The 24,257-nt window shown below is 50.7% G+C and overlaps 2 protein-coding genes across 5 annotated transcripts in view; one reads left to right on the forward strand and one right to left on the reverse strand.

Moving 5' to 3' along the window:
• The window catches only part of FOXP3 (forkhead box P3), a 19,226-nt gene extending 10,602 nt beyond the window's left edge, over nt 1-8,624 (reverse strand). For all 3 annotated transcript variants that reach the window (XM_059157158.1, XM_059157159.1, XM_059157157.1), the window contains exons 1-2: nt 8,487-8,624; nt 3,175-4,732 (exon numbers count right to left, since the gene is read on the reverse strand). The gene's annotated coding sequence lies outside the window, so the exon portion shown is untranslated. The remainder of the gene's footprint in view (nt 1-3,174; nt 4,733-8,486) is intronic.
• PPP1R3F (protein phosphatase 1 regulatory subunit 3F) lies at nt 8,098-23,293 on the forward strand. Of its 2 annotated transcripts, none has more exons than XM_059157155.1 (4): nt 8,098-9,154; nt 18,619-18,674; nt 18,900-18,979; nt 21,479-23,293. In XM_059157155.1, exons 1-4 carry the CDS (start codon nt 8,148-8,150, stop codon nt 22,772-22,774), a joined length of 2,439 nt encoding a protein of 812 aa, XP_059013138.1. In that variant the 5' UTR covers nt 8,098-8,147; the 3' UTR covers nt 22,775-23,293. The 2 variants fall into 2 exon arrangements, with proteins under 2 accessions (XP_059013138.1, XP_059013137.1); XM_059157154.1 differs by having other exon boundaries at nt 18,897-18,979; nt 21,479-23,292.
• The last annotated feature ends 964 nt before the right edge of the window (nt 23,294-24,257 follow it).

Raw genomic sequence — 24,257 nt, forward strand, 5'->3', positions numbered from 1 at the left:
CTACGGTCTGAGTTTGGGTCTTAACTCTGCCATTCCATCCCTGTGAGGCCTTGGGAGAGGCCCTCTTGCCCTTCTCCAGGCCTCAGTTTGCTCCTGCGTACACTGGGCAGAGAGAGGCATGGAGGAGGTCAGGGCCAGGGCCCTTCCACTTTGTGTCTGGGGGACCTGCTACATGTCTGCAGGGCATCAAATCTACAACAGCCCCTCCAGCCAGGGGACTAGCTGAGAGACAGGGATACACACAGAGACAGAGACAGAGAGAGACAGACAGACATAGGGGGAACACAAAGACCCAGAGAACAAGAGATACAGAGAGATGGAAGAAACATGAGGTGGGAAAGAGATACACAGAGAGTGAGAGATGCTGAGGGAGGGAGAGAGAGAAAGGGAAAGAGAGAGAGAGAGAGAAAGGAGGGAAGAGGAACTCAAAGGAACAGAAAGTCCTAGAAGTATACACAAGGAAGGAGAGAATGAAAGAAACAAAAAGAGTAAGAGAACAGCACAGGGGGAGGGGAAGAGGATGAGGTAGGGAGAGGGTGAGAGAGAGGGAGGCATGTCCCAGATAGAGATAGAGACAGAGACAGAGAAAGAGGGAAACAGAGCGGGGCTGGGGGGAGAGAGAGAGAAGAGAGAGAGAGAGAGAGAGAGAGAGAGAGAGAGAGAGAGAGAGATGGATGCCCCAAATAAGAATAGTTGTTGGTCTCTGGCTACAGGAACTGAGGCTGCATCAGATAACAAGGAAAAAAGAAGGGCAAGATGCTGGCGAGGCTGGGTGGTGGGGGGCGGCCTGTGCTGGCGGATATATTGTACTGTGAAGCAGCAGTCAGCAAAGTGCCATGGCTCAGACACTGGGGAACAGAACAAAACAGAAATCTCAATCACAGACGACTGTCTAGAGGGAAGCAACTTCGTGATAAATGTGGCGTTTCAACCTGGGAGACAGCGGAGGCTACACTATTTGACAAATGCTTCTGGGAATATTAAGGGAAAGATAAAGTTAGTTAATGAATGATCAGTCCATTTTCCCCACCAATTCCTCTCTGGCCAGTTTGAAATGTCGCCAGTCAACATATACCCTGAAACGCATTCCAGATTTATTAAAGAGATAAGTAAGAATATTTTCTTGGGTTTCTTGTATGCCAGCCCTATGCTAAGCACTTACATGGTAAATACATTTAATCCTCACAACAACTCTTTGAGGTAGGTGCTACTATAATCATCACAGTACATACAAGGAAATGAAGGTACAGACAAGTTAAATGCCTGGCTAAAAATCATACAGATGGCTTGGGGTGAGGTTGGGCTTGTCCCAGACAGTCTGGCTCCAGTAAACCACACTCTTAACCTCCACAGCAAATGGAAAAAATGAAGCCATAAAAGAGACTAGAAGCCAACACAGGTGAACATTTATCTCATTTTCAAGTGGGAAAGGACTTTCTAAGCACAAAACCAGAGACAGTAACCACAGAAGGAAAGAGTAACCCATCTGTCTATATAAAAACATCACAGCATCACAAAACTCCATAAACAAATAGAAAAAGTGAGAGATGAATTGGGGGAAAATATCTGCTATACCTGTATGCCTATTGGAAGGTTAATATCCTTTCTAAATAAAAAGCTGTGACAAAGCAATAAGAAAAAAAAATGATGAGCACTCCATTGGGACTAAGGATATGACCAGACAACTTAAGAAAAAGTATAAATGCTCAATAAATAGTGTAAATAATCAAAGAAAGCAAATGTCAACAATGTGATATTTTTCCTTACCTGGTATGCTGAAAAAGGATTTAAAAAAATGATAATACCCACACAGGGCTGAGTACAAGAAGCATATAACAGGACAACCTTTTGGAAGGACGATTTGCAGAGAGGGTCAGACAACCTTAAAAATGCACGTGCCCCTTGTCTCAGCAACTCCATTTTCAGGAATCCAAGGAACTAATCAGGGATGATTATGGGGGAAAGAACTAGAAACAACCTGAATGTCCAGGAATTGGCACTTGGTCGAACAAATTGTGGTTCATACCAGTGTGAGGACAGTCTTGACAGCTATGAAAGATCATATGTTGAAACAATTTTTAGTGATCTACAAAAATGCTCCTATTAATTGAATAAAGCAGGAGCAAAACCAATAGAGAGAGTGGTTCTAATTTGGTTAAAAAAAAAAAAAAAACTAACAGCTAACAGTGAGCACTGCTAAGCCTGCACAGATGAGCTTTTCCCAGCCCTGAACAGCCTGCTTGGTTCCTGGACATGGACTCTGGACACACACACACACACACACACACACACACACTCACACACACAAGGTCCCAGGGTAGGACCACACAGCTAAACCACGACCAACAGTGGCACAAAGTACCCCCCAGGAGGTCCCCTCGTGCCGTGCAAGCCCAAGTTCAATTAAGTGCTCAGCCTGACCCAACAGCTCACTATCCTCCATCGATCGGGACAAACAGAACTGATGCTCACTCTGGTAAAATGGAAATGTCCTCATCAATGTTACTCAATCCACTATGATTAGGCACCAACGGTACAAAGCTCTGTGCTGGATCATGGAGCGGGGAAGGCTGGTCGGGGAAGGCTACACAAGAGAGCAGGAGAGACAGTGGGAGAAAGAGGAAAGGAGATAGTGGGAGTGTGGTGAAGATGGAGGAGACAGAGGCAGGGAAGCTGGGCAGAGCCAGAGAAAGGGCGATGGAGAGTCTGAGTGCCAGGGAAACAGACTGGGAGACAGAGCAACACAGAAAGAGGGAGACAGGGTGAGTAGACAGAGAGGGATGGGAGCTATCAGGAGACAAGAGACGAAGAGGAGGGAGGGGTGTAGTTGAAATTTCCAGTTACACCTGGACAGTTTCAAATTGTTCAAAGCTCTGAAATTCACAAAGACTGGCAGTTGGCCTATTTAAAAAAAAAATCCTGCCCATCTACATAGCAATCAATTTATTTATCATTGCCTCTGCCCATGCATTGATCAAGCACTTTCCTAATCAGTCTGCCGGCATTTATTATTACTATTATAATTGTAAAAAAAAAAAAAAATCTCTTACCTGACTGGAACCAAAGGAGCTGTCTTGCCGGTACCAGAGGTCCCCTGACCCCCGCCCGGTGCCTGCCTCACTACCATCTCCTCCACTGGACCCGCATCTGATGGGGGAGAGCGGGGACACTCACCTTGGTGAAGTGGACTGACAGAAAAGGATCAGCCTGGCTTGTGGGAAACTGTCACATATCAAAAACAACTTTGCTTTTATACTGAGAAGAAAAACCACGGTGTGGAAGCCACAGACCTCTCTCTCTCTCTTCTAATAATCCAATTTTTTTTTTTCGATGAGTGTGTGTGTGCTGATCATCACGGGGTGGGGGGGTTCTCATAGTTTTTTCTTTCTCTTGCTCTCTCTCTCGCTCGCTCGCTCTGTTTCTCTTCTTCTTGATTATGAGACTTAAACGGAAATTTTGAAATTTTGGGTTTTTTCTTTGCCCTTTACGAGTCATCTGAAAATATGATTTCTTCCCCTCGCCACAGAGGTGAGAGGTATCAATGAGATAACAGGGCTCATGAGAAACCACAGTTTTTTACACAAAAGTGTGCAGAGTTAGAAAAAAAGGGGGGGGGGACTCAAATAAATCACAGAGGTGTCCCAAGCAGGTAGAGACACCACTCTGTGAATGTGATGGGACAAGAAACACCAGGGAAAGAAACTGAATAGGGCTGGGTTTCCAGAGACTTTGCCCTGCTCCATGCCTCAGTATCTCCTTAAGCAGAATTGATATGGTCATCACTGTTCTTACTGCCCAGGGAGGGGGAGATCTGTAATGTGTCTCCTTACAGAAGGGGACGTGGAAGTTATTTCACAGAGGAAAAGGCAGGGAGTCCCTCTCTATCTGCCACAATTTACAGAATCTAACAGTCTGAGAATCACTAGCTCCCAGAATCCACTTTGCATCACTGAGCAAGGAGAGGGAGAAAAGTCTCGCCTTATCACGCCGTAAGGCCTGAGAGCTCTAACCTGGAGGGTACCCTACAGGGAAGATCCCTGTGTTAATGCATCTGTCCTCATGAAGCCCAGAGGCACCTTAGGACCCCGACCCTCTCCTATTCAGGGACACCACGATCTCAGTCTTTGCAATTCTCTACTTTGAAAAATCCTAGTTTCCAGGGTTTTTGGATGCCAAGTATCCACCATCCTCTCTGTAGCTGACATTTATTGGCAGTTTTCCCCAGGCCAGACACCATGTTGGACAAGTCTCCCAAATGATCACGTTCAATCCTCACCACAGCCCTTCTCGGTCCATCTTGTCATCATGGCTGTTACGCAGATGGGCCAAACAGAGGCACGGAGTAGTTGACGGACTTGCCCAAGATGACAAAGCAAGTGGGGACTCTGCCTTCTTTGGTGCCGGACGGGCTTAAAAACACCCAGGTTTCCTTGGGCCCAACAGTCTTGGGTCTTAAATTCGAGGCTGCAGTGACAGGGAAGTTCTGAGATTTGGAGATTCCTCAGGGGAGGTGAGGCTTGAAGCTTGTGAGGTTTTACGGTTGTCCAAGAGTTGGCAGCTGCATTTCCTTACTTGAGCAGTAACCCCCTTGAGCAGAAGCGCCAGGCCCCAGGGGCTTCTCCTGATAAGTCACAGCTGTGGCTCCCAGTCCCCGGCTCCTCAGCACCCTGCGTGGCCCGGGGTTCTGCCATCCAACATCTACTCCAAGCCCTATGCAAAACTGACTTCAGGCCTGGGGAAGAGAAATTGGAAACCGCTCTTTATTCACATGATACAAACCTAGTGGTTAAGACCCACCCCTTTGCCCCTTCACCTTTCCCCCCACCCCCACCGCCCCATTTCCCAAGCCCTAAAAAAAAAATCCTTAACTATCCTTAACTCTGACTCACCTTTCTGGAAAAGCCCAGAGGGGGCCTGATGGTCTGGCTTTGTGAAGATAAGAAAAAAAAAAGTGAATATATATATATATATATATATATATATATATATATATATATATAAAACAACCAGCCAACAACAACTTAAAAAAAAAAAAAAACCAACCCTCCCTACCATTAGTTCAAAACAAAACTTTCACTGGTTGAGGTTTCTGGGTTGGTGGGACACGTCTGAGACCCAGAGATGGCCCATGTGTGCTGGGCAGCCAGAGGAGGCACCAAAGTGGGATGAGGTCCTCAAGCTGGAGGCTTGCACAGGCTTAACAGGTGTGGCATGTGGTTGGGAGCAAGAGGGTGTGCGGCGCTTGTTGGTCAGGAAGGCATTTTGGGGAGCTGCCTTTAGGGATGTTTCCAGGCCCAATGACCCTTTGCTCTGCCTGGACTTGGGTCTGAACGTTACTTATACTTCCCGTGTAACCATAAACTAGGACAATTATCGAGGTGGAGGCCTCATTTCTTGCTCCAGGACCTGTCCCCTCTTGAGAGAGGGGACTGGTTTTCTTTTATAAGGTCAGAGGTATACTCTCCCTAGACCATCTCTCCCTTACCGTCATCGGCTCCAGAAGAGGAGTGGCCAGAGAAGTAGAGGGATGACTGAGTTAGGCTGGTGCCCCAGAGGCCCAGGGACCAGGAGGCCACTTGAGTGGGGCTCGGGGGTGAGGTGATGCTGTTGCTGCTGCTAAGAGCTGGGACCCTTGCAGAGTAAGAGCTGGGGGGTCAGGTGGACAGAGAGGGGCAGAGATCACCACCTCCTCTCCGTACTGGACTATATCGTCTTGTGTGGAAGGCTTCTGGGGGAGAGTACACAGGAGTACACAGACAGGTCCATGAAATTCCCCAGAGAATGGGGGCAGGGGGCTTGGACAGACTCGGGGGATGGAGCCACGGAGATACCTGAGTGGTTCCAGAGGGAACAGACAGCTCAAAGGCCCTGAGTGGGTGTGTGTGATTTGCTCGAGGTCTACGAAGGTGGTCGGTGTGGTTACAGTGGCGTGAGCAAAAGGAAGAGGGGGAGAAGGTGAGGTCAGAAAGGAGTTATGGGTGTTAGACCCTGCAGGACCTTGTAGCCCATTGTAAGGACTTTGGTTTTTGCTCTGAGTGAGGAGGAGGCCACAGGAGGGTTGTGAGTGAGGAGGCGACATGAACTGCCTTAGGATTTAACAGGATCCCTCTGACTGCTGAGTATAGAACAGACTGTAGGAGTGAAGATGGAAGCAGGGGCATCAGACACAAGGAAGCTACTGCAGTAATCCAGTGACTGATGAAAGCATTGGCAGTGGAGTGGGGAGGAGAGGCTGGATTCATGAAACATTTAGAATGGAGAGCACACAGAATTTGCTGAAGGATGAGAGTCTAGGGGCCAGGCCAGGACACAGATAATGCCCTAACTAGAAGTAAGAAGAAGAAAAAAAAACCCTCCAAGTCTATCTTGTTTAAGCCCCTACTCTTTCGTGTTTTTTTTCCTCTGTTGCTTGCAAGTGAACATATTCCTTCCTGATCCGTGACCCCACCCTGGACACTGAGACCTGAGAAGGGGGAGGTTACCGGAGGGGGGGGGACCTCCTCTCTCCTCAGGATGTCGCATGTCAGCACCTTGCATACAGCTGGTGTTCAGAATTTATGAAGGGTCATGCTCAGTGGACCAAAGCTACATGTCAGTTCCCACAGGAGGCAGGACCTCAAAGGAGAATGAATGAGAAAGCCAGAGCAGCGCTTGTGGCAGAGAAAACAGCAGGAGCAGAGATGGGAGACAGAAAGAGGGAAGTGAGGCCACTTTGGGATATGGAGTGCCGGTGGGGCAAGAAAGGTAGGACTCTGGTTTGTGATTACATTAGACATCTGCCAATGTGTTCAGCCAACTCCTGGCGGCATACAGTCAGGCTCAGTATTTTGCTGAGCTGAAGTCAGAAGAAGCTCATTTTCCAGAAGAGGTCAATTTTTCATTTGGCCATTCTTCAACAATGGTGACAAGTCCTGGAGAATGCTGAGGGTCACAGCCAAGAATATTCTTGGCTAGTGGCATTGCTCAAGCAAAGGATCCGAGGTGAGCAGGGAAGACCCAGTAACTGTGATAGGAGAGACCGTTTTGCTTTCTTAGACCTCACACTAGGGTGCAGTCTAGGTCTTCAGGGACGCTAGGCATTCACAGCTCTGGGGCAATGAGAAGTCACGAAGGGATAAGGAGATGGTGAGTCCAACCACAACAGGCATACTCTCCCCAATAGCTGCGTGCATTCTATGGATCTCCGGCCCAACCACCGCACAGCCCAGACCCCCTCCTCTGGCCTCTTTATTGGCTGTTCATCCCCTCCTTCACACAACCTCCAACACCCCGGTTGGCTCTGCTCTCGGCCGATCCTCCTCCGTGTCCTTCCAGTCAGCTAGACTTTGCAGCCTTTGCATATTGGTTCATTTCGTGCCAGCACTGCCCTTTGAGGTCTCAACTGCCTTCATTCTGGGTCCCTCATTGGCTATCAACCATCTCTCCTCCTGGCTCCAGCCTTCACTGTCCACTCCCATTGGCCCTGCCCCCCCCAGTCCCGCCTCCGAGGCTGTTCTTACACCGCCCCTTGGGTCTCTTTCTAGCCTTCGTATTCGTTAGTTCAGCCCTAGCACCGCCTCTTGAAGGCAGAGTGCAAGCTCACACGACTCCCCCACTGGCCCGCTGCAGCCATTATCTTTTCGTCATCTCCTCTACGCCACCGGTGCATGGCTCTCCATTGGCTATTCGCGGCCTCTGTCTTCCCGTCCCAGCGCCTACGCAACCAAGGGATCTCCTGCTTTTCTGGCCGCTCCGTTCGCTCCCCGCTGCCCCCATCGCCTGTAGTCATTCCATTTCCCCCGCCGCACACATGCCGGTCCCGCTGACACTCCCCAACTAGCAGTCCTACTTCTGCTCCTTCCATCCCGGACCCCGCACCACCCCAATTTAGGCATCCCCATTGATTCCCAGATCATCCCGCCTCCTGCACCGCCCACTCTCGGGCATCCCCATTGGCTGCGTGCTTTTCCTGCACTCGCTTCCCCGCTACGTCATCCAGGCGCGGCTCCCTATTGGCTTTCTGTTCTACCTGTCTTCGTCTCACCGCCTACACCCCCCGTGAGCCGTACCCCCCCCCGCGCTGGCCTTCCCATTGGCTGCGCGCCCCTTCAGGCCCTGCCCCCGCCGGTCCCGCCACCGGTGCCGTCGGTGCCGCCGCCGCCGCCGATATGGCGCGCCCAGCCCCTGTGGAGCCCCCGCTGCGGCATCCCGCGCCCCCCTCGCCGGCCGCGGGCGAGCCCCGCACTTCTGTTGAGGCGGCGGTGGCCCCGCGGAGAGTGCTGTTCGCCGACGAGGCCTTGGGGCTGCCGCTGGCGCAGCTGCGCCGCTACCGGCCGTGGGGCGGGCCCGGGGCGGGCAAGATGGCGGCGGCGGCCGGGCAAGATGGCGACGGCGGCGGGGCTGACGAGGACGACGATGGCGAGGATGGGGATGAAGGGGAGGAGGAAGAGGAGGCTTGCCCTGCGCCCTCGCCGCTGTGCCCCGTCCCCGCTGGCGGGGGGTTTTACCTGGTGCCCACATTTTCGCTGCCGCCCGCGCCGGGCCGTCTGGAGCGCTTGGGGCGCGTCATGGTGGAGCTGGAGGCGCTGCTGCCGCCTCCCGGAGCGGTCCCCGGGGGTGCCGGGGTGTGGGTGCCTGGGGGGCGCCCGCCGGTGCTGCGCGGGTTGGTACGCGTGCTGAACCGCTCCTTCGAGAAAGCGGTGCACGTGCGGGCCTCACACGACGGCTGGGCTTCCTTCTGCGACCACCCAGCGCGCTACGTCCCGCGCAGCCCGCCGGGGGCAGGAGCGGGAGGACCAGGAGCAGGAGATCCCATCCTGGATCCCGGCCTGGGCCTGGGCTTGGGCCTTGGCCAGGCGTCCGCCTCCTCGCCCGACGACGGCGGCCGCACTGACCGCTTTGCCTTTCAGCTGCCCTTTGCTGAGGGCGCGGGCGATGGGGCGCGCCTGGACTTCGTGGTGCGCTATGAGACCCCCGAGGGCACTTTCTGGGCCAACAACCAAGGCCGCAACTACACAGTCCTGCTCCGGATCGCACCCGCTCCCACACCCACTGATGCTGAAGGGCTGCCCCAGCAGCAGCAGCTGCAGCAGCTGGAGCCACAGCCCGAGTGCCAGGGTCCCGTGGAGGCTGAGGCCAGGCAGCTGAAGAGCTGCATGAAGCCGGTGAGGCGCAGGTAATGTCTGCCAGCGCCACCTCCGCCAACGCAGGGCTGTGTCTAGGATGGAGGACAAGCATCCCGACCCTGGAACCCCCTCAGGCCTGCTCTCCAGGACAGGGAGGAGGGCGCATTCAGTCAGTTAGTCAGAGTAACGGAGGCCAAACATGTGCTAAGCTCTGTTTTAATTACTGGGGTTTCATTCATTTATTGAATTCCCCGGTAAAACCCTGAAGGAGACAGACATCTTCCCTACCCTCAAGGATGATGTAGGCTTCTCTGGGAGATGGTTTGAAAGAAAAAAAAAACAAGCAAGCAGATAAGATACGGAGGGATAAGATTAGTTGCTGAGAGGAAAGTGAAATAGGTTAAGGCGATAGTTTGGAGGGAATAGATGCTTTAGAATGTTCAGGGAAGACCTTTAAGGAGGTGAGTCCTGGATGATTGTAAGAGTCATGTGCAGGTATGGGGGTGGGGTGGGGAGAGTTTGTAGAAAAGGGAACAAGGAGGACTTTTCTGAGGGGGCGCAATTTAAACTGAGTCCTGAATGATAGAGGAAGAGTGGTTATGCACAGGTGTGGGAGCAGAGAGAGATGAGGACAGAGGTCCTAAGGTGAGAATGAGCTTGGTGTGAATGATGAGCTGTGTGCTGCAGTGGACAGAACTTAAGTGAACTTAAGTAGGGTAGACCAAGGGCTTTACCAGTGGGGGACAGGGGATCTGATCCCCATTTGACAGAGCAGCAAACGGATTCCAGAGGGAGAAACTGGTTGAGGAAGTGATGGCGCCTGGCTTTTCCAATTCCACCATGGCTGACCTTGAAGCCTGTGCATCTCTTTACTATTACATTCTAGTCCAGTGCGAGGTCTCCTGCAGGATTGAGGGGCTGAGTCTCTGCTCTCACAGGGAAGCAGTGGCTCTGGCAGAGGCAGAACCAGATGGGCCTGGACTTGAAGCTCTTGTCCTTTGTTTTTGCCTGTGACCATTCAGAGCCTGGGAGAAGGAGCCACTTAACCCCAGGAGGCATCATAGGAGACTAGATTTTCTCAGTCAAGCTAGGAGTTCTTTGAAGGTAGCAGCTAGGCCTGATTCTTTTGGGGGACGGGGTCACGTAAGTCTAGTCTGGGAGAAGTAGAGTCTCCGTGCGTGTGTGGGAAATGCACACATTTCCCTGCCTCTGGGAAGGACTGGAAATGGGAATGGGAAAATGCGTTCTGGACCTTGTATATGCTTGATAAGAAGCCTCAGGCTGCAGCAAGATGATTGTGGTCCTGGCAAGGCCTTAGGCTGTGAGTGAGTGATTCAGAAAGGTCTAGCTTGGGGCTGGTGGGCAGTCAAGTACCCACTTACGGACCTGTGAGCCCCACAGTAACCTGAGACTTAAGTGTAAGGGGCCAGGCAGCATGCCTTCCCTTATGTGTTAAGAGAATGGATTCTGACATCAGTGCCTTGGTTCAAATTGCAGCCTTGCCGTTTGTTGGCGTTGTGACCTTGGCTAACTCATTTAACCGCACCATGCCTCAGTACCCTCACCTGTAAAACAGATAATTACAACACCTACTTCAGAGGAGACGAGTAAAAGCACTCAGAACCAAATCTGGCTCATAGCAGTGCCAGAAAGTGTTAGCTAATGTTTATGTTTAGGGAATCACACATACAGTTCCTTGGATATGCCTCCCAAACTCGGCTCTGCCCATCACCTACTGTGTGGCCTTGCCTCAGTTTCTTCATCTGTAAGCCTCAGTCTTCTCATCTGCTAAAGGGGAATGACAGTCACTTTGGATTGAACACAGCAAACATGGGCAAGGCACTGAAGGATGGTGGTAGCCGTGGAAGAGAATAGTGGTCAGCATTTACTGAGCTGTGTGCTGAGAGCTTCAAGGCTGTTCTCTCCTGAGTCCTGATGTGTGTGCTCTGTGGTACAGGCGCTCTGGTTATGTGCATTTGATAAAGGGGGATACTGAGGTAGCTCAGGGAGTGACAATGCCAGGGAGGACATGCTGGGGACTTTTTTTTTTTTTAAACTACTCCTCTGGAAGTTCTGACAGGGTTCAGGAAGAGTTCTGCATCTCATTTCTGGTGTTCCCAGCAGGGTATGCTTTCCTTTTCTCTCTCTCTTTCTCTTTTTCTCACTCTTTTCTGTCTGTCTCTCTGTTTGCTTTTTGGAGGTATCCCTTTACGAAGTGTAGTGTCTTAAGTATAGGGCTCAGTGGATTTTTACATACATATGCTCGTGTAGCCATCACCCAGATCAAGGTTTGGAGTGGTCCTGGTTCCCAGAAGCGCCTTCATTTCTGTCACTTTTCCCAAGTTGTCTTCCCAGGTGGCTGCATGGGAGCCCTGTCTGTAAGATGCGACAGTTTGGGTAGCCAGAGTTTGGTCATTTTAGAGTGTTAAAGGAAGAGAACCAGAGAAATCAAAAGCTCGCAGGGCCAAGGTGGGTGGAGAGGGTGTTTTTCTTTTAAAATACATGGGCGGTTTTAAGGAGAAATTGAAGCAGCTCGTTCAGACAATTGTTTTGGTATCTGGCCCCAGGTCTGTGGTTCCTAACATGACTTGTGATATTATTTTAAGTGGGCAGATGGCTTTTTGATAGCTTCTTTATCTTTTGATCTCAGCTCTTGCAAAGGGGAGGTTGGTGCTCATTGCAAGATCAGCGGTAAGATTTTCTTTGTAGGTCGGTGGCTTTCTTGGCGAGTACATTTCAACTTATTTTTGTTTTAAAAGCTGTGTGCTGCCCGGGACTTGGAGCACTGTTGAAGAACAGCTGCCCCTGCGACCCAGCCCTCTTGGGAACCAGTAGCTGGTCGCAGGGGATAGGCTGAATGCGTGGGAGCCCTGTGGTAGAGGGCCTTGTTCAGAAGTGCCGGCCGCAGCCCCTGCCCCTGCCTCTCGCCCTGAACTGGGCATGGCCACGTCAGGTGGGGGCACAGGGGAAGTTTATGTTATGGGACCAGGCTTTTGATAACACTTAGGCTTCGAGATGATCCATCAACAAGCATTTGTTGAGGGCCTACTATGTGCTGGGCACGGTGCTAGGTTCAAACAGGGAAAAAGACGCAGACTGGCACTAAGCTGTCGAGGGTATTGTGGTGGAATTGGGTGGGAGAGGCAGGGATGGAGGGCTTGGTGTGTGACGCTTGGCAGAGACCCTACTCTGTGCTGGGCGTTTTGCTGAGGGTTCGCATGCAAAGGCCTCATCTAATCCCTTGAGAGAGACTGTTTTTATCCCTCTTTCCTGGATGAGCAAACTGAGGCTCCCAGAGTCCAGAGTCCTAGGGCTGGTGTCGGGAGGAACCCTCCTGGTCTGCCTTGGCTTAACACCCTTAGGAGGTGTCCTGTTCCTCTTAGAAAAAAAAGACCAAGAAAGCCTCAGCATGGCCTTCCAGCATCCTCCTGCCCTGTCCCCCAGTCTGTCCTCCACAGCTGCTAGTCTCACATCCCACCATCCATCCTCTGCCTTCAGAGCTCCTGTCACTGTGGTCTTAACAAGGTGCCTTGCCCCTTAACTGCCTCAGGGCCTTTGCCCATGCTGTTTTCCATCACCAGGAATGTTGATCCTGTACTCCTTGTGGTCTCCTCGTTTTGATCCCTCAGTTCTAAGAGTGCTTCCCCTGGAAAGCTTGTCCATCCCAACATCCTGATGTTTTCTTAGCATGGCCCTGATGTTTTCATAGTGTAGATCAGCCAAGCCCTGCCTGAAAATGTCAGGTAGCAGAACAGGTGTGTGTTGCCACAATTTTAAGATCATTTCCCACCCTGCCTGGCAGTCCTATTCTATTTTTCTGATCCACTCTTGTCTCCACCTTGCTGTGACTCTTTTCAAATGTTCTTTACCTTCAGACTTTACTTCCTGCTTCAAAAAAACAAAAAGAAGCTGAAAGGATGGAACTCCCCATAGCTCACAGCCCCCCAGCATGCAAACTAAGTTCCCTCCCTTGTGTTACAGGGGAGGAGGGGCCCCTTTTACTGTCTCAGGCCAGTCTCCCCATTTGTGCTCTGCAAGTTCCATTTTCTGCCACCTGCTCCAGAACTTGACCCTTTCTCTCCTGGCAGCTTTTTTGGCCCTCCTCGCTGATCCTCTCTCTTGGCCTTCATACATGCTAGCATCTCTCCTGTCTGAAAAACCTGTCCTTTGACCTCCCCTCTGTCCCTGCTGCTCCCAACCAGCACCTAACCACCCCTTCCTCTTCAGTGCTGACCCCTCTCTGAAGAGTTGCTGACACTCTCCTTCTCCGTTTGCTTCAGCCCTCCACATCTACCAGATTCCAGAGGTGGTTTTGGTTTTCTTCTTGAAGTTGCTGAGCATTCCTACTTAACACACGGTCTCTCCCTTGCCTTGGGACCACGCTCTGCTGCTTTTCCTCTTAACCCCCTGGCCTTTCTCCTTGCTCTTGCCTTCAGCTCACATAGCCAGGCTGGGTGTCTCTCACTTGGCTGGTGTCCCAAAGATGGGTCCCGTGTTCGAGATCGAATCCATCACCTCCCCAGCAGTGTTTCTGAGCGGCCTCTCCCTGACTCCTCCCTTGCTTATCTTCCTTCTAAGCATCCTAAGCCCATCCTGACCCTGGAGTCTGGGCCAGGGCCCTTTGTTCCAGAGCATTCTTCCTTTCCTGAAGGCACAGACCTCAGTTTGTAGTTAGACCTTCATTAGGGGATTACTGGATGACCCTCTCTGCCCTCTTAGACTGTAAGCTCCGTGAGGGGTAGGGACATGGTCTGCTTTTTGTTCACCTTTGTATTCCTGCAGGGCCTGCCATGGTGCCTGGCACTTAACAGGTGCTCAATAAATGTTTGTTGAAAGAATGAGTGTGAGTTATTTTTTTAAATGTCTTCCTCCACACGAAATTGTCAGCTTGCTAGTTGGGTGTGCTCCTCCTTGTGTCTCCAGGGTCTGTCACTGGGCTGATGCACGGTAAGGCCTCAGTGATTTTTAGGTCACCTGTTGCTGAATGGTTGGGGACACAACTTGCTCTCTGAGTTGGTAGCCTAAGGGGAAACCAGAACAAACAAAGTTGAAACAGGACAGGCCAAGGGCCGTCTTAGTTGTCCAGAAAGTCAGGATTGAGTGAGAAAGCGATCCTTTTGTACTCCACCGACAATTGGTAGGGCATCATGGTTAAGGATGTGGACTGAGGCCACACACTATGGAAGTGGCGGAACTGGGCTCTGGGCCAGGGTGGTCCTCCTCTAGTTCCACAGTTCCTAAAGGCTATACAAGGCTGGGTGGTGCATCTGACCAGCGGGGCATTGCCAGGCAAGTTGCTGTCCTTTTCAGAGCCTCAGTTTCCCTCAGTGGGAATTTGGAGGGGATCACTGTTTGTTAGCACTTTATAGGCGATGTTCCACTATTTTCTCAGTCTACCCCACAGCCCTCTGGGGTGGCCATTACCATTGTACCTTCCTTACGGAGGAGGAAAGTGAGGCATCGAGAGGTTAAGTGACTTGTTCCAGGTCACACGGCTGGTAGGTGGCAGAGCTGAGATTATTCAAAGTTAACCTGTTCTGACCCTTCATTGAACTGTGAAATCAGTTTCCTGGATCCCAACCAATATTAAAGAAAAAGAAGTAGCATAGGAAATAGTGTGCATCACAACAAGTAGTAAAGGTAAGTGCTGTTTCACTCGAAGAACAACTGTTTTTCAATTTTCTATAACTGTATATTTACACATGTATGGGGGGTGCCGGCGTATGATGTCAAATGTATTTCTTACTGTGGGTCACTGCCAAATGAATGAAGTCCCTGCCATGAAAGAAGCTCGTGGCCACGATAAACTGCTGTCCTCCCTGCCAGCCCGCCTGAGGGGCTGTGAGTCCCAGAGTCGACACTGACACAGACCGTAGCTGGGGAAGGCAGAGCAGTGCACCCCCCCCCCCCCCAGAATGTGGTGACTTTCACAGCTGCTTCAAACCCTGTTCTTGTCAGAAAGCAGATGGCTGGGGGAGTAACCAGAATCCTGGGATTCCAAGTATCGTGGGGCAAGTTTCTGAAGCCACCTGACCTCCTGGGGAGTCAGCATGATCTTCGAGTTGACTGCATGGGAGCTGGGGTCTGCTGAGTTTCCCTTTGGGTTTCAGCACATGACCCACTTTGGGCTTGCCAAGTTCTTTGAAAACAGCGTCGGGGGTACTCCCAGAGGACTCGGGGTGGCTGCAGTGATGTGAGTGCTCTGAGAGTCTGCTTTGTTCTCGCCCATTGGGGGTTGTCAGCCCTCCCCCGCTTGCACTCTGGTGATTAACTTTTTTGTTCTGTCTCGGCTGGCCCAGGCTGGGGCTGACAGCACCTCTTTCTGAAATCTCACCTTCCGGTCTCTCCGCATGTCGTCTGAGGTCAGCGGTCGTTGAATTTCCTGATGGTAGGAGGAATTTCACACTTAGGAGACTGGTGTGGCCCCTTCTAGGCTGCACTGTCTTGACTAGTTTTTGAGAACACCCCAAGGATGCATCCTGGGTGTGGGTCCAGGATCCCGGGCCTGCCCCCGGCCCACTACTGCGTTTTGCCCTGGAGAAGATAGCACGTGGCATTTGTGGGGCTGGTGCCAAAAGAGCAGGTTTCCTTCTCGAAAATTAGCAAGCACCCTGGAGGTACAGTTTTGTTCTTAATCTCCTCCCTCCCAGTTTTTCTAAGAACCCCTCTTCTCTGTTACTGATCAGTGAGTCAGTATACACTTGTACTCCATTTCTCTTACTATCCTCCTTTTGATTAAAGTCATAGCTGCCCCTGAATGTTTACTGTGAAAGACAGTTCAAGGATATCTAGGTTTTTTTTTTTTTTCAGCCCACAGTTTCGAGCAGTCTTCAAAATGGAGCCTTCTTTGGATTGTTATCAGTGTGGTATGTAGTTAGTGGGTGTAGAGACACGGTTCCTTGAGCCTCAGTTTCCGCATTTGTAAAAAGGGAAGGGTGTTGCTTTGAAGGATAGATGTGAAGGTTTTCAAATGACTTGGTGTATCAATGAAAAGGGCCCACGTTGGAGGAGATAAACGATAAATGCTTGTGCCTCCTGCTTTCATCTCTCTGACTTCAGAGGTATGGAGAGAGCCCTGTGTACTTCTGCTGACTTTGTGGATCTTGGGATCGGCTGAATTGCTTGACCTGATTTTTGGAAGCCCCCCCTCTTCTCACGCTCCTCTGCTGCAGAAGAGATGCTCTGGGGGCTGAGGGATTTGTATTGTATTTGTTTTTCCTCTCCTTCCTTCAGCTGAACTGTGGAATTCTTTTCCTTCTGGTTGGCTGCATCCTGTGTCCCTCCCCGCCCCACCTTTTCTCTCTCCAATACATCTAGGACTCTGGAGTGGTATTTCAGAGCCTGGTTGTACATGTCAGCACTGGGCCAGATGGCACGGGACGGCTTGCCTAGTCCTGCCCCTGGGAGGGAGGACTACCCTTCTGTTTGTGGGTCTTCTTGAAGAAACTTGCTTTAGATGATCTTAGAAAGGTAACTTTTTCCTCTAATGAAGGACTGTGCTAGCAAAAGAAGTCTTTAGAAATTGTTTTGGGCCACAGGTCCAAAGACCTAGATTTTAATCTTCTGGGGGGACTGGCACAAGATCAGGCTGGTTTATTCCAAATCCTCCTTTCTTCTCTGTGATGCTTAGGAGTTGGTGGCCAGGATTCTGGAGTCACTCACTCCCGGGCCTGGTAATACTCAGATTCAAATACCTTCGGTGGGACGCACGAGCTCTAGCCCATAGAGAAAGATAGTTCCTTCTGGAGCTTCCAGACTCTAGATCCATGTACCTGATTCAAATTTCTTCCCTGAGGGACCTTGCTGTGACTTCTGTGTCTGGTGGTCACCTAGCCACATGTCCCACGAAGGCAGGGAAACTGGGAAAGAATATATGAGCAAAAGACAGGTCCAAAGAAAAGCCTGAATGAATGAAGAGGGAGAGATCTTGTCTGTTATTGCTGCCCCCCTCTACCTACTTCTGGAAAGGATTGGAGATGGAATTGGGGTAAGACCCCAGTTTCCCCCCGCCCCCTGTCCAGGAAGCAGCAGTTTGTTGATCAAGAGCCTGGATTTAGACATGGGAGCCAGAAGGCTTAGGTTTTGGTCCTTGCTGCCTGACCTCGAGCCGTTTCCTCAGCTTCCACGTCATTATCTGTGAGATGCAGATAATACTACCACCCACTTCACAGGATTAAAAGTACCTTCCTCATAGGATTATTGTGAGGCTGCGTTAATAGATGTGAAAGCACCCAGAACAGTGCCAAACATCACAGAAGGTATTCTATTCAGGTCAGCTAGTGATCCCCGGTTTCTGAGAGGCAATTAATTATGTTTTTCAAAAAGTTGCAACCATCTGCAGAAATGTCAATGTCATCATATTACCTTTTAGGAATGAGAAGTTCTGAGCAATTGCCTTAGCTCCTCTCCGCCTCTGCTCATGTTTTTGTTAACGCTTCCCTCTCATTTGCCTTAATCTGTAAACATTTGGTACTCATTTCTGAGAATGAGAACAGCGATTTCTCCATGATCCCTGTGACCCCACCTCTGGGAGAGACCGGGCGAAATACACTTGCCTTATGCCACTTAGACGGCGGGGCCTGACTTCCGTTGTGGAGGAGGACCAACCTTAATGAATACCCGCGGTCGATTCAGCCCCCTGCTCTGTGCCAGACCCTGGTGTCTGGCTCGATGGCCTTGACTGCCCTGTGCTTGGTGTGTATATCCTGACTGTCCTGTGCTCCGTTTTAAGGTGAGGAGGGCGAGGCTCCGAAAGGTTAGGGGGTTGGCCAGGCTGATTGGGTGACGGGGGGCATGTTGGTGGAGGGACCCAGGTCTTTGTGACCCTGGGCTACTTCCTTTTTCTGCTGGCTTCCTTCCTGTCCTCCAGTTGCTTCCTTCCTCCTCTTTGCTGCTTTTCTGAGTCCCACAGTCCTCACCTGGCCTTTCTTGGAGAAAGCGGGTTCCTCTACGGCTAGGATTATACCCTAAGGAAATGATCCAAAATGCTCATATAAGCCATGCCCAGTAGTGTCTGCTGGAGTCTGCTTCGTGAGAGCAGAAAGAAGGCAACAAACGAGCCGCTCAGGAGGATGGGAGTGGGTTACAGATGTCATGGTGAGCCACTGTGAGGGTAAACAGCCACCTCAGGTGTTGACAAGAGCATATAGTGATGCTTCATATGGTTGCACGGACATTGCACGGACAAAGCCAACTGCGAAATATTGTCTGTGGAAGCTAAGTTGATTTTGTAGAATATCTGGAATGAACTTGTCCTTCGTGGTCCTAGTGGTTGCCTCTAGCTGATGTGTGACTTTCCCCCCTTCTCTATGCTTTTCTGTGTTTCACAGCATTTCCCCAATGTGTCTGTAGGACTTTTCCAATCAGGGTTGGGTAAAAAGAGGTGGCAGAAGGGAAGACGGCCACTGTCCCTTGGGAGTGGGCTGCCACGGAGTCTCGGAAGGGGCTGGTGGGTGGCACAACTGGCCTCTCAGGGACATCAGATCCATGCATTCTCCCCTTTGCCCCCCGACAGGCCCGCTGAGGAAGAGCTGAGAATGAGGAGCGCGGAGGACAGCACCCCCGCTGTGGGTAAGCAATTGGCAGGCTGTGGGGGTTTCAGCTTCTGCGCACTGTTCCTTTCTTTCTCCCTGTTTTCTCTATATGAATTAGGAGGTCCCCTCTGCCTTCAACTGTCCCAGAGAGCCTCAGAGACAAAGCTGCAAAGTAGCCCAAAGCGTAGCCTTTCTTAACTAAACCTGGCTTGCCTGGACACCTGCCTCACCCCAACGCTACCCCTTCTCTTCTCTCCAGCAGAGCGCCCTAATGTCCAGGAGTCAGTGGGTCCCCTTGTGGCCCCCACCCCTCTCCGCCCATGGCCTCAGATGACGCTTCAGGTAAGCAGGCCCAGCAGCCTCTGGATGGACAGCCCAATGGGAGACTGGGTGGTGGTGGCCAACTTGCTCCAGGTCTACCCTAGGTCGGAGGGAGGCCCCCAAAAGCAGAACCTGAGGGCGGAGGGTGGAAAGCCGGGATTCACCCGAGCTTTGTTATGTTAGCAAACATTTATCAAGTGCTTGCCCTGTGCCAAGCAATCCTGTGCACTGGGAAGCTGGGAGTGACCAAAAAAGAGGTCTCTGTGGGACTTATTTACACTTTGGTGGAGTGAGACATGACAAAACAAAAGAATAGTTAAAATATATGCTGTTTTAGGTGATGATGAGCGCTAAGGAAAAAAAATAAAGGGATGGGGAGTGTGTGTGTGTCATACATGTGTGTGTGCACATGCGCATGCATATGGGGTGGGGGGAAGGTTTGTGAGTTTAGAGCAGTCGAGGCCTTCATGGAAAGTGAGATTTGAGCAAAGATTGGAGAAGGTGAGAGTGAGCCACATGAGTAACTAGGGGAAGAACATCCCAGGCAGCTGCAAAGCCCCCCAGGCAGGGCCATGACTAATGTGTGAGGAACAGCAAAGAGCAGTGAGTGGGGGGGGGGGGCGTGGGGAGCAGCAGGAGGTGAGGTCAGACAGATCACGTAGCATCTCGTGGGCCTTGGAGAGAACCCGGGCTTTTACTCTGAATGACAGGGGAGCCACGGAGAGGTAGTGAGCAGAGGAAGGCCATGATCTGACTTAGGATTTAACAGGCTCCCTTTGGCTGCTGTGAGAACAATAGGCTGTAGGAATGAGGGCAGAAGCAGGGGGACTGTGACGGGAAGGCAGCTGCAGTGGTCTGGGCAATTGATGCTGGAGATGGCAGGGGAGATAGAGATTCTGGAGATGTATGTTAGAGAGAAAGAGAGAGAGAGAGCGAGCATGTGTGTTTGTGTGTGTTTTAGTACAAAGGTTTTCAAACATATATAGGAGGAAAGAGACTAGTATAATGAACTCACATATTCCTGTCACCTAGCTTCAACAAATTTCAGCACATGTCCATTCCTACTTTTCCCATACCCTCTCTGCCCCACCCCTCAATTGCCTATGGAATTATTTTGGGAAGAAATCCAGACATTATCTCATCCACAAATATTTCAGTTTGTATCTCAGAAAATTAAGCACTCTTTAAAAAAAAAAAACCACCCACAATGCAGCATCATGCCTCTGGAAATTAACAGTTAGTCCTCAGTATCATCAAATATTTGATCAGTGTTCAAATTTCCTTATCTCATAGGTGTTATAGGATCCAAACCAGGTCAACACATTACATTTGGTGGATGGGTCTTTTTTAGATTTTAAAATCTCCCTCACTTTTCTGGCAGTTTGTTTGTTTGTTGAAGAAACCTTGTTTGTCCTGTAGAGTTTCCCATAGACTGGTTTTGGCTGATTGTATGGAAACATATTTCTCACTCTTTTTTTAAATCAATATGTTAATTCCACTTAATTAATGTGATCTATTAAATCCAGTTAATCTACTTTAAATTGATTTATTAAATACCATCTATTATTATGAAACTAATTTAACTAGAATTGATTCTATTTAATTCTCTTATTCCCATTTCATTTAGTAACTGGAATTCTTTTCCAAGGAAAAACGTTCTCATATCAACCATTTGGCTGCCTTGAGGGTATATAATTTGTATTGAAAAAGCTGTATAAATACTTAATTTTTTCCCTTTTATTTACCAGTTTTCAGAAGAAGTGAACTTCTCCAAAGGTGACCAACGAAAGGATTTTTGGTTTTGGTGTATTATTATTAACTCGTGAATTTTAAACATATTTGATAAGTTTCCACCCATTGCATTTATTTACTCATTTTGATGCTTAAATTGAACTCTCTCCAGTCAGTAGGAGCTTGCTTACAATGGTTCCAGAGTCCTTTTGAACACAGTCACATCATTCTTGGACCACTTCTTCAGATTCTTGAATGACAGTGTGTCCTAGACTCATTTTGTACTTACCCTACCCGCAGCCATTTAGTTAGAAAGCTCTGGTTCCTTTTAGGGGAGAATGGTATTTAAAAACTAGAATCTGGGTGCTCCGTGTGCTTTCCTCTTGCTAGATAGGCCATTGTTTCTAGGCCTTGTCAAAATAAGTGTTTTTGAAAGAGAAAATACCTGAATTCACGTGGATATTCTGGATCTGTTTTAGAGGTCAGCCAACAGTACTTATGGAGAGCCATTCACCAAATGTTGAGGCCCACTGCCTTCCTTAGCTTAATGGTCTGCAGGAAGTTCCCTTTTACTCCATCTGATTTGGTTATGTTAATAAAGATGACATAGGCTTTGGCATTTGGAGCATTAGAGAGGGCTCTTTAAGGAGGGTGTACCTGGAAACACGGGTGGGGCTGGGTGTGGGCTGTCACCAGTCTCACTGTCTCTGCCTGTCCCATCCCCTCCTCTACTTCATTCCTCTTCCTTTCTCTCCCCTCCTGCCCTACCCCCCCCCCCAATGGCTCTAGGTTTCTGAAGTTACAGTGACTGGCAAACCCCCAGAGGAAGGTGACGTCCCCAGAAGCAATCCGCCTGTGGCTTTCACAGAGGTCCCCCAGGCACGGGCCATCAGGATTCTCCCCTCTTCCTCTCTCTGTGGCCTGGGTGGCTCCCCCAGGGACCAGGCCTCGGGGCCCGATGCAAGTGAGGGGACAGTCGGGCCTCTTCTGGAACCCAGCCAGCAACAGGTGGAGGCCACGTGGGAAGTATCGCAAGAGAATGGAGGGGGCCGAAAGGACTCCATGGTGGGGGCCTTAATGGATGAACCCCCTGGGGGTCTGGAGGTTGTAGGTGGGTTGGAGGAGCTGCTTGGCGAGGACACCATTGACCAGGAGCTGGAGCAGCTCTACCTGTCTCACCTGAGCCGCCTGCGGGCCGCTGTGGCTGCAGGTGGGGTGGGAGGTGGCGGGGAGGGCCCCACAGATGGGGGGGTATCCCCCAGCCATCCCCTGGGCATACTCACGGACCGTGACCTGATCTTGAAGTGGCCTGGCCCCGAGCGAGCCCTGAACAGCGCCCTGGCTGAGGAGATCACCCTGCACTATGCCCGGCTGGGGCGTGGTGTGGAGCTTATCAAGGACACTGAGGATCCTGATGAGGAGGGGGAGGGTGAAGAGGGACTCTCCATTGTACCCTCCAGCCCAGAAGGGGACACCCCCAAGGAATCACCTCCAGAAATCCTCTCAGGGGTCCATCCTGTGGTAGCCACTATGGGAGATGTGTGGCTCCCGTGGGCAGAGGGCTCGGGCTGTGACAGCCCCGTGGTTCTGGGTGCAGAGGGTCAGTTCACTGGGGCTCCAGAAAAAGGGATGGGCAAGGACACCGACTCTCTGCGCATAAGTAGGGTGATGGCTGGTGTGACCGGGCCCCCAGGGGAGAAAGAAGGCCGGATGGAGTTTACCACTGAGTGGGCAGACAGCTTGGTTCCTAGATCCGGTAAGGAGCCAGCTGCTCCAGTCCTACGGGGGCAAAGTTTGACCCTCCTCAGTCCCTTGGGGCCTGAAGTCTGTCCTTCTAGCCTGGCCAGGCCCCATATGAGCCCCCAGGATGAAGAGGGTGCAGGCCCAAGCCTGGAGCCCCCAAAGAAGTCCCCCACCTTAGCAGCCCCTGCAGAAAGTGTGTGTGTATTGCCTCCCCAGCTGTGGGGGCCCTTGACCCAGACTCTGGGGGTCCTGGCTGGGTTGGTGGTGGTCCCTGTGGCTCTGAACAGTGGTATGTCCCTCCTGGTGCTTGCGCTGTGCCTCTCTCTGGCCTGGTTCTCGTAGAGGCTGCTTGTGTGGGGTGCAGCAGTAACAGACTTCCCCCCTCTCTGGGGTGTGGAGAGAGGCCGTCCCTGCACTGCACCCAGGGGGTTCAGATAGGATGTGTGGCCTGTATAGTAAGGGGTCTTTTGCTTCTGAGAATGCCCAACTGGAGAGAGACCTTCCCGTCCCTGAGGACTTGTCGGCACAGGGCTCCCTGTGGTGATGCCGGTGGAGGGGAACAGGGCACGGTGGACGGTGTGAGATAACTTTCAGAGAGGAACTGGGCATGCCCTCCCTTCCTCCCCCCCCCAAGCCTGTATTTATTTTTGTATAATTCTCTGGACGAGGGCAAGTGGTCGTGAGCTGGTCTTGGGGCACAATTACCCAGAGATATATTTATTAACAGCCAACCTGTGCAACCTGCTGGAGCTTTATTTTTAATTTAATTTATATAGAGTACCTATTATTATATGCCACAATAGAGCTCTATGAGAAATGATGTGTCTTGCTGTACAGTGTTCTCCTGTGTGGGCCTGAGTGTGTGGGGTGGTCCTGTTCTATGGGAGGGGCGGGTGGGGAGTTGGCCGTGGGACATGGCCATGTCTGCTGCCACAGCTTCAGTCCATGCCACCTCACCTTATGGTCCTGCCCTGTGTGGTCTGGTGGTCTTTGGAGGGGCGGGTCCTTTGGTCTTTTCTATATTCTGCTAGGGAGGGAGGAAGAATGATTGCCATGTGAGGGTTTGGTGTTGAACACATGGCTGCGGCAGTGGATGTGGTCAGTTGTAGATGTGGGAATACTGGCTGCAAATAAGCCACAAGGTTTTGAGGTTCCTGGGGAAAAAAAGAAACCTTTGACACCAGGAAGGAGACCCTTCTGTCTCCAAGATTGGGAAGGTCTCAGAAGGGACACAGGAGTTCATGTGCTGTGAAGAATTCATACCAGAGTTGCTGTCCACAGACTTTGCCTTTATAACTCAAAACAGGAAACCCAGAAGCTTTGAAAGAAAGGATAGATATATTTACTGCATGCAAATAAAAATCTCTGCATTAGCACAACAAAACACCATATATTTATTTACTTGCCTTTGCAACAAAACTTTACACCAACTTTCTTTCATTCTTCTCCAGGGCTCCCCTGCTTTTCTGAAACAGCCCCAATCAGATTGTTTGCCCAGCCACTTCAGCAAAAAATCCCTGATGATATTTGATTGGTCCATCAACAGCCACATCCCAGATTTCATCTTCCTTGACCTATTGGCAACATTTGACACAGCTGGTCATCTCCTCCTTGAAATCTCTCTTTACTTGGTTTCTGGGACACCATACTTGCCTGGTTTTCCTCTTTCCTTGTTGGCCACTCTTCTAGAACAGGGCCTGGCACCTAGTAAGTCCTCAGCAAATGCCTACTGATTGAAATAAATGAGGGAACAAATAAACAGATGTGGGAAAATAGAGACATGGTTAGAGAGCTTAGCTGGGCATTCAGTGGTGACAAGCTCAGG

This window comes from Mustela lutreola, chromosome X, assembly GCF_030435805.1.
Source record: "Mustela lutreola isolate mMusLut2 chromosome X, mMusLut2.pri, whole genome shotgun sequence".
In the NCBI taxonomy this organism is placed as follows: domain Eukaryota; kingdom Metazoa; phylum Chordata; class Mammalia; order Carnivora; family Mustelidae; genus Mustela; species Mustela lutreola.

What these genes read in the sequence shown, in the direction of transcription:
- PPP1R3F (XM_059157154.1), top strand. Translation starts at nt 8,148, where the DNA reads ATGGCGCGCCCAGCCCCTGTGGAGCCCCCGCTGCGGCATCCCGCGCCC. An exon ending in ATGAAGCCGGTGAGGCGCAG is followed by an intron (nt 9,155 to 18,618) that starts GTAATGTCTGCC and finishes GCCCCCCGACAG; the next exon opens with GCCCGCTGAGGAAGAGCTGA. An exon ending in GGCCTCAGATGACGCTTCAG is followed by an intron (nt 18,980 to 21,478) that starts GTAAGCAGGCCC and finishes CAATGGCTCTAG; the next exon opens with GTTTCTGAAGTTACAGTGAC.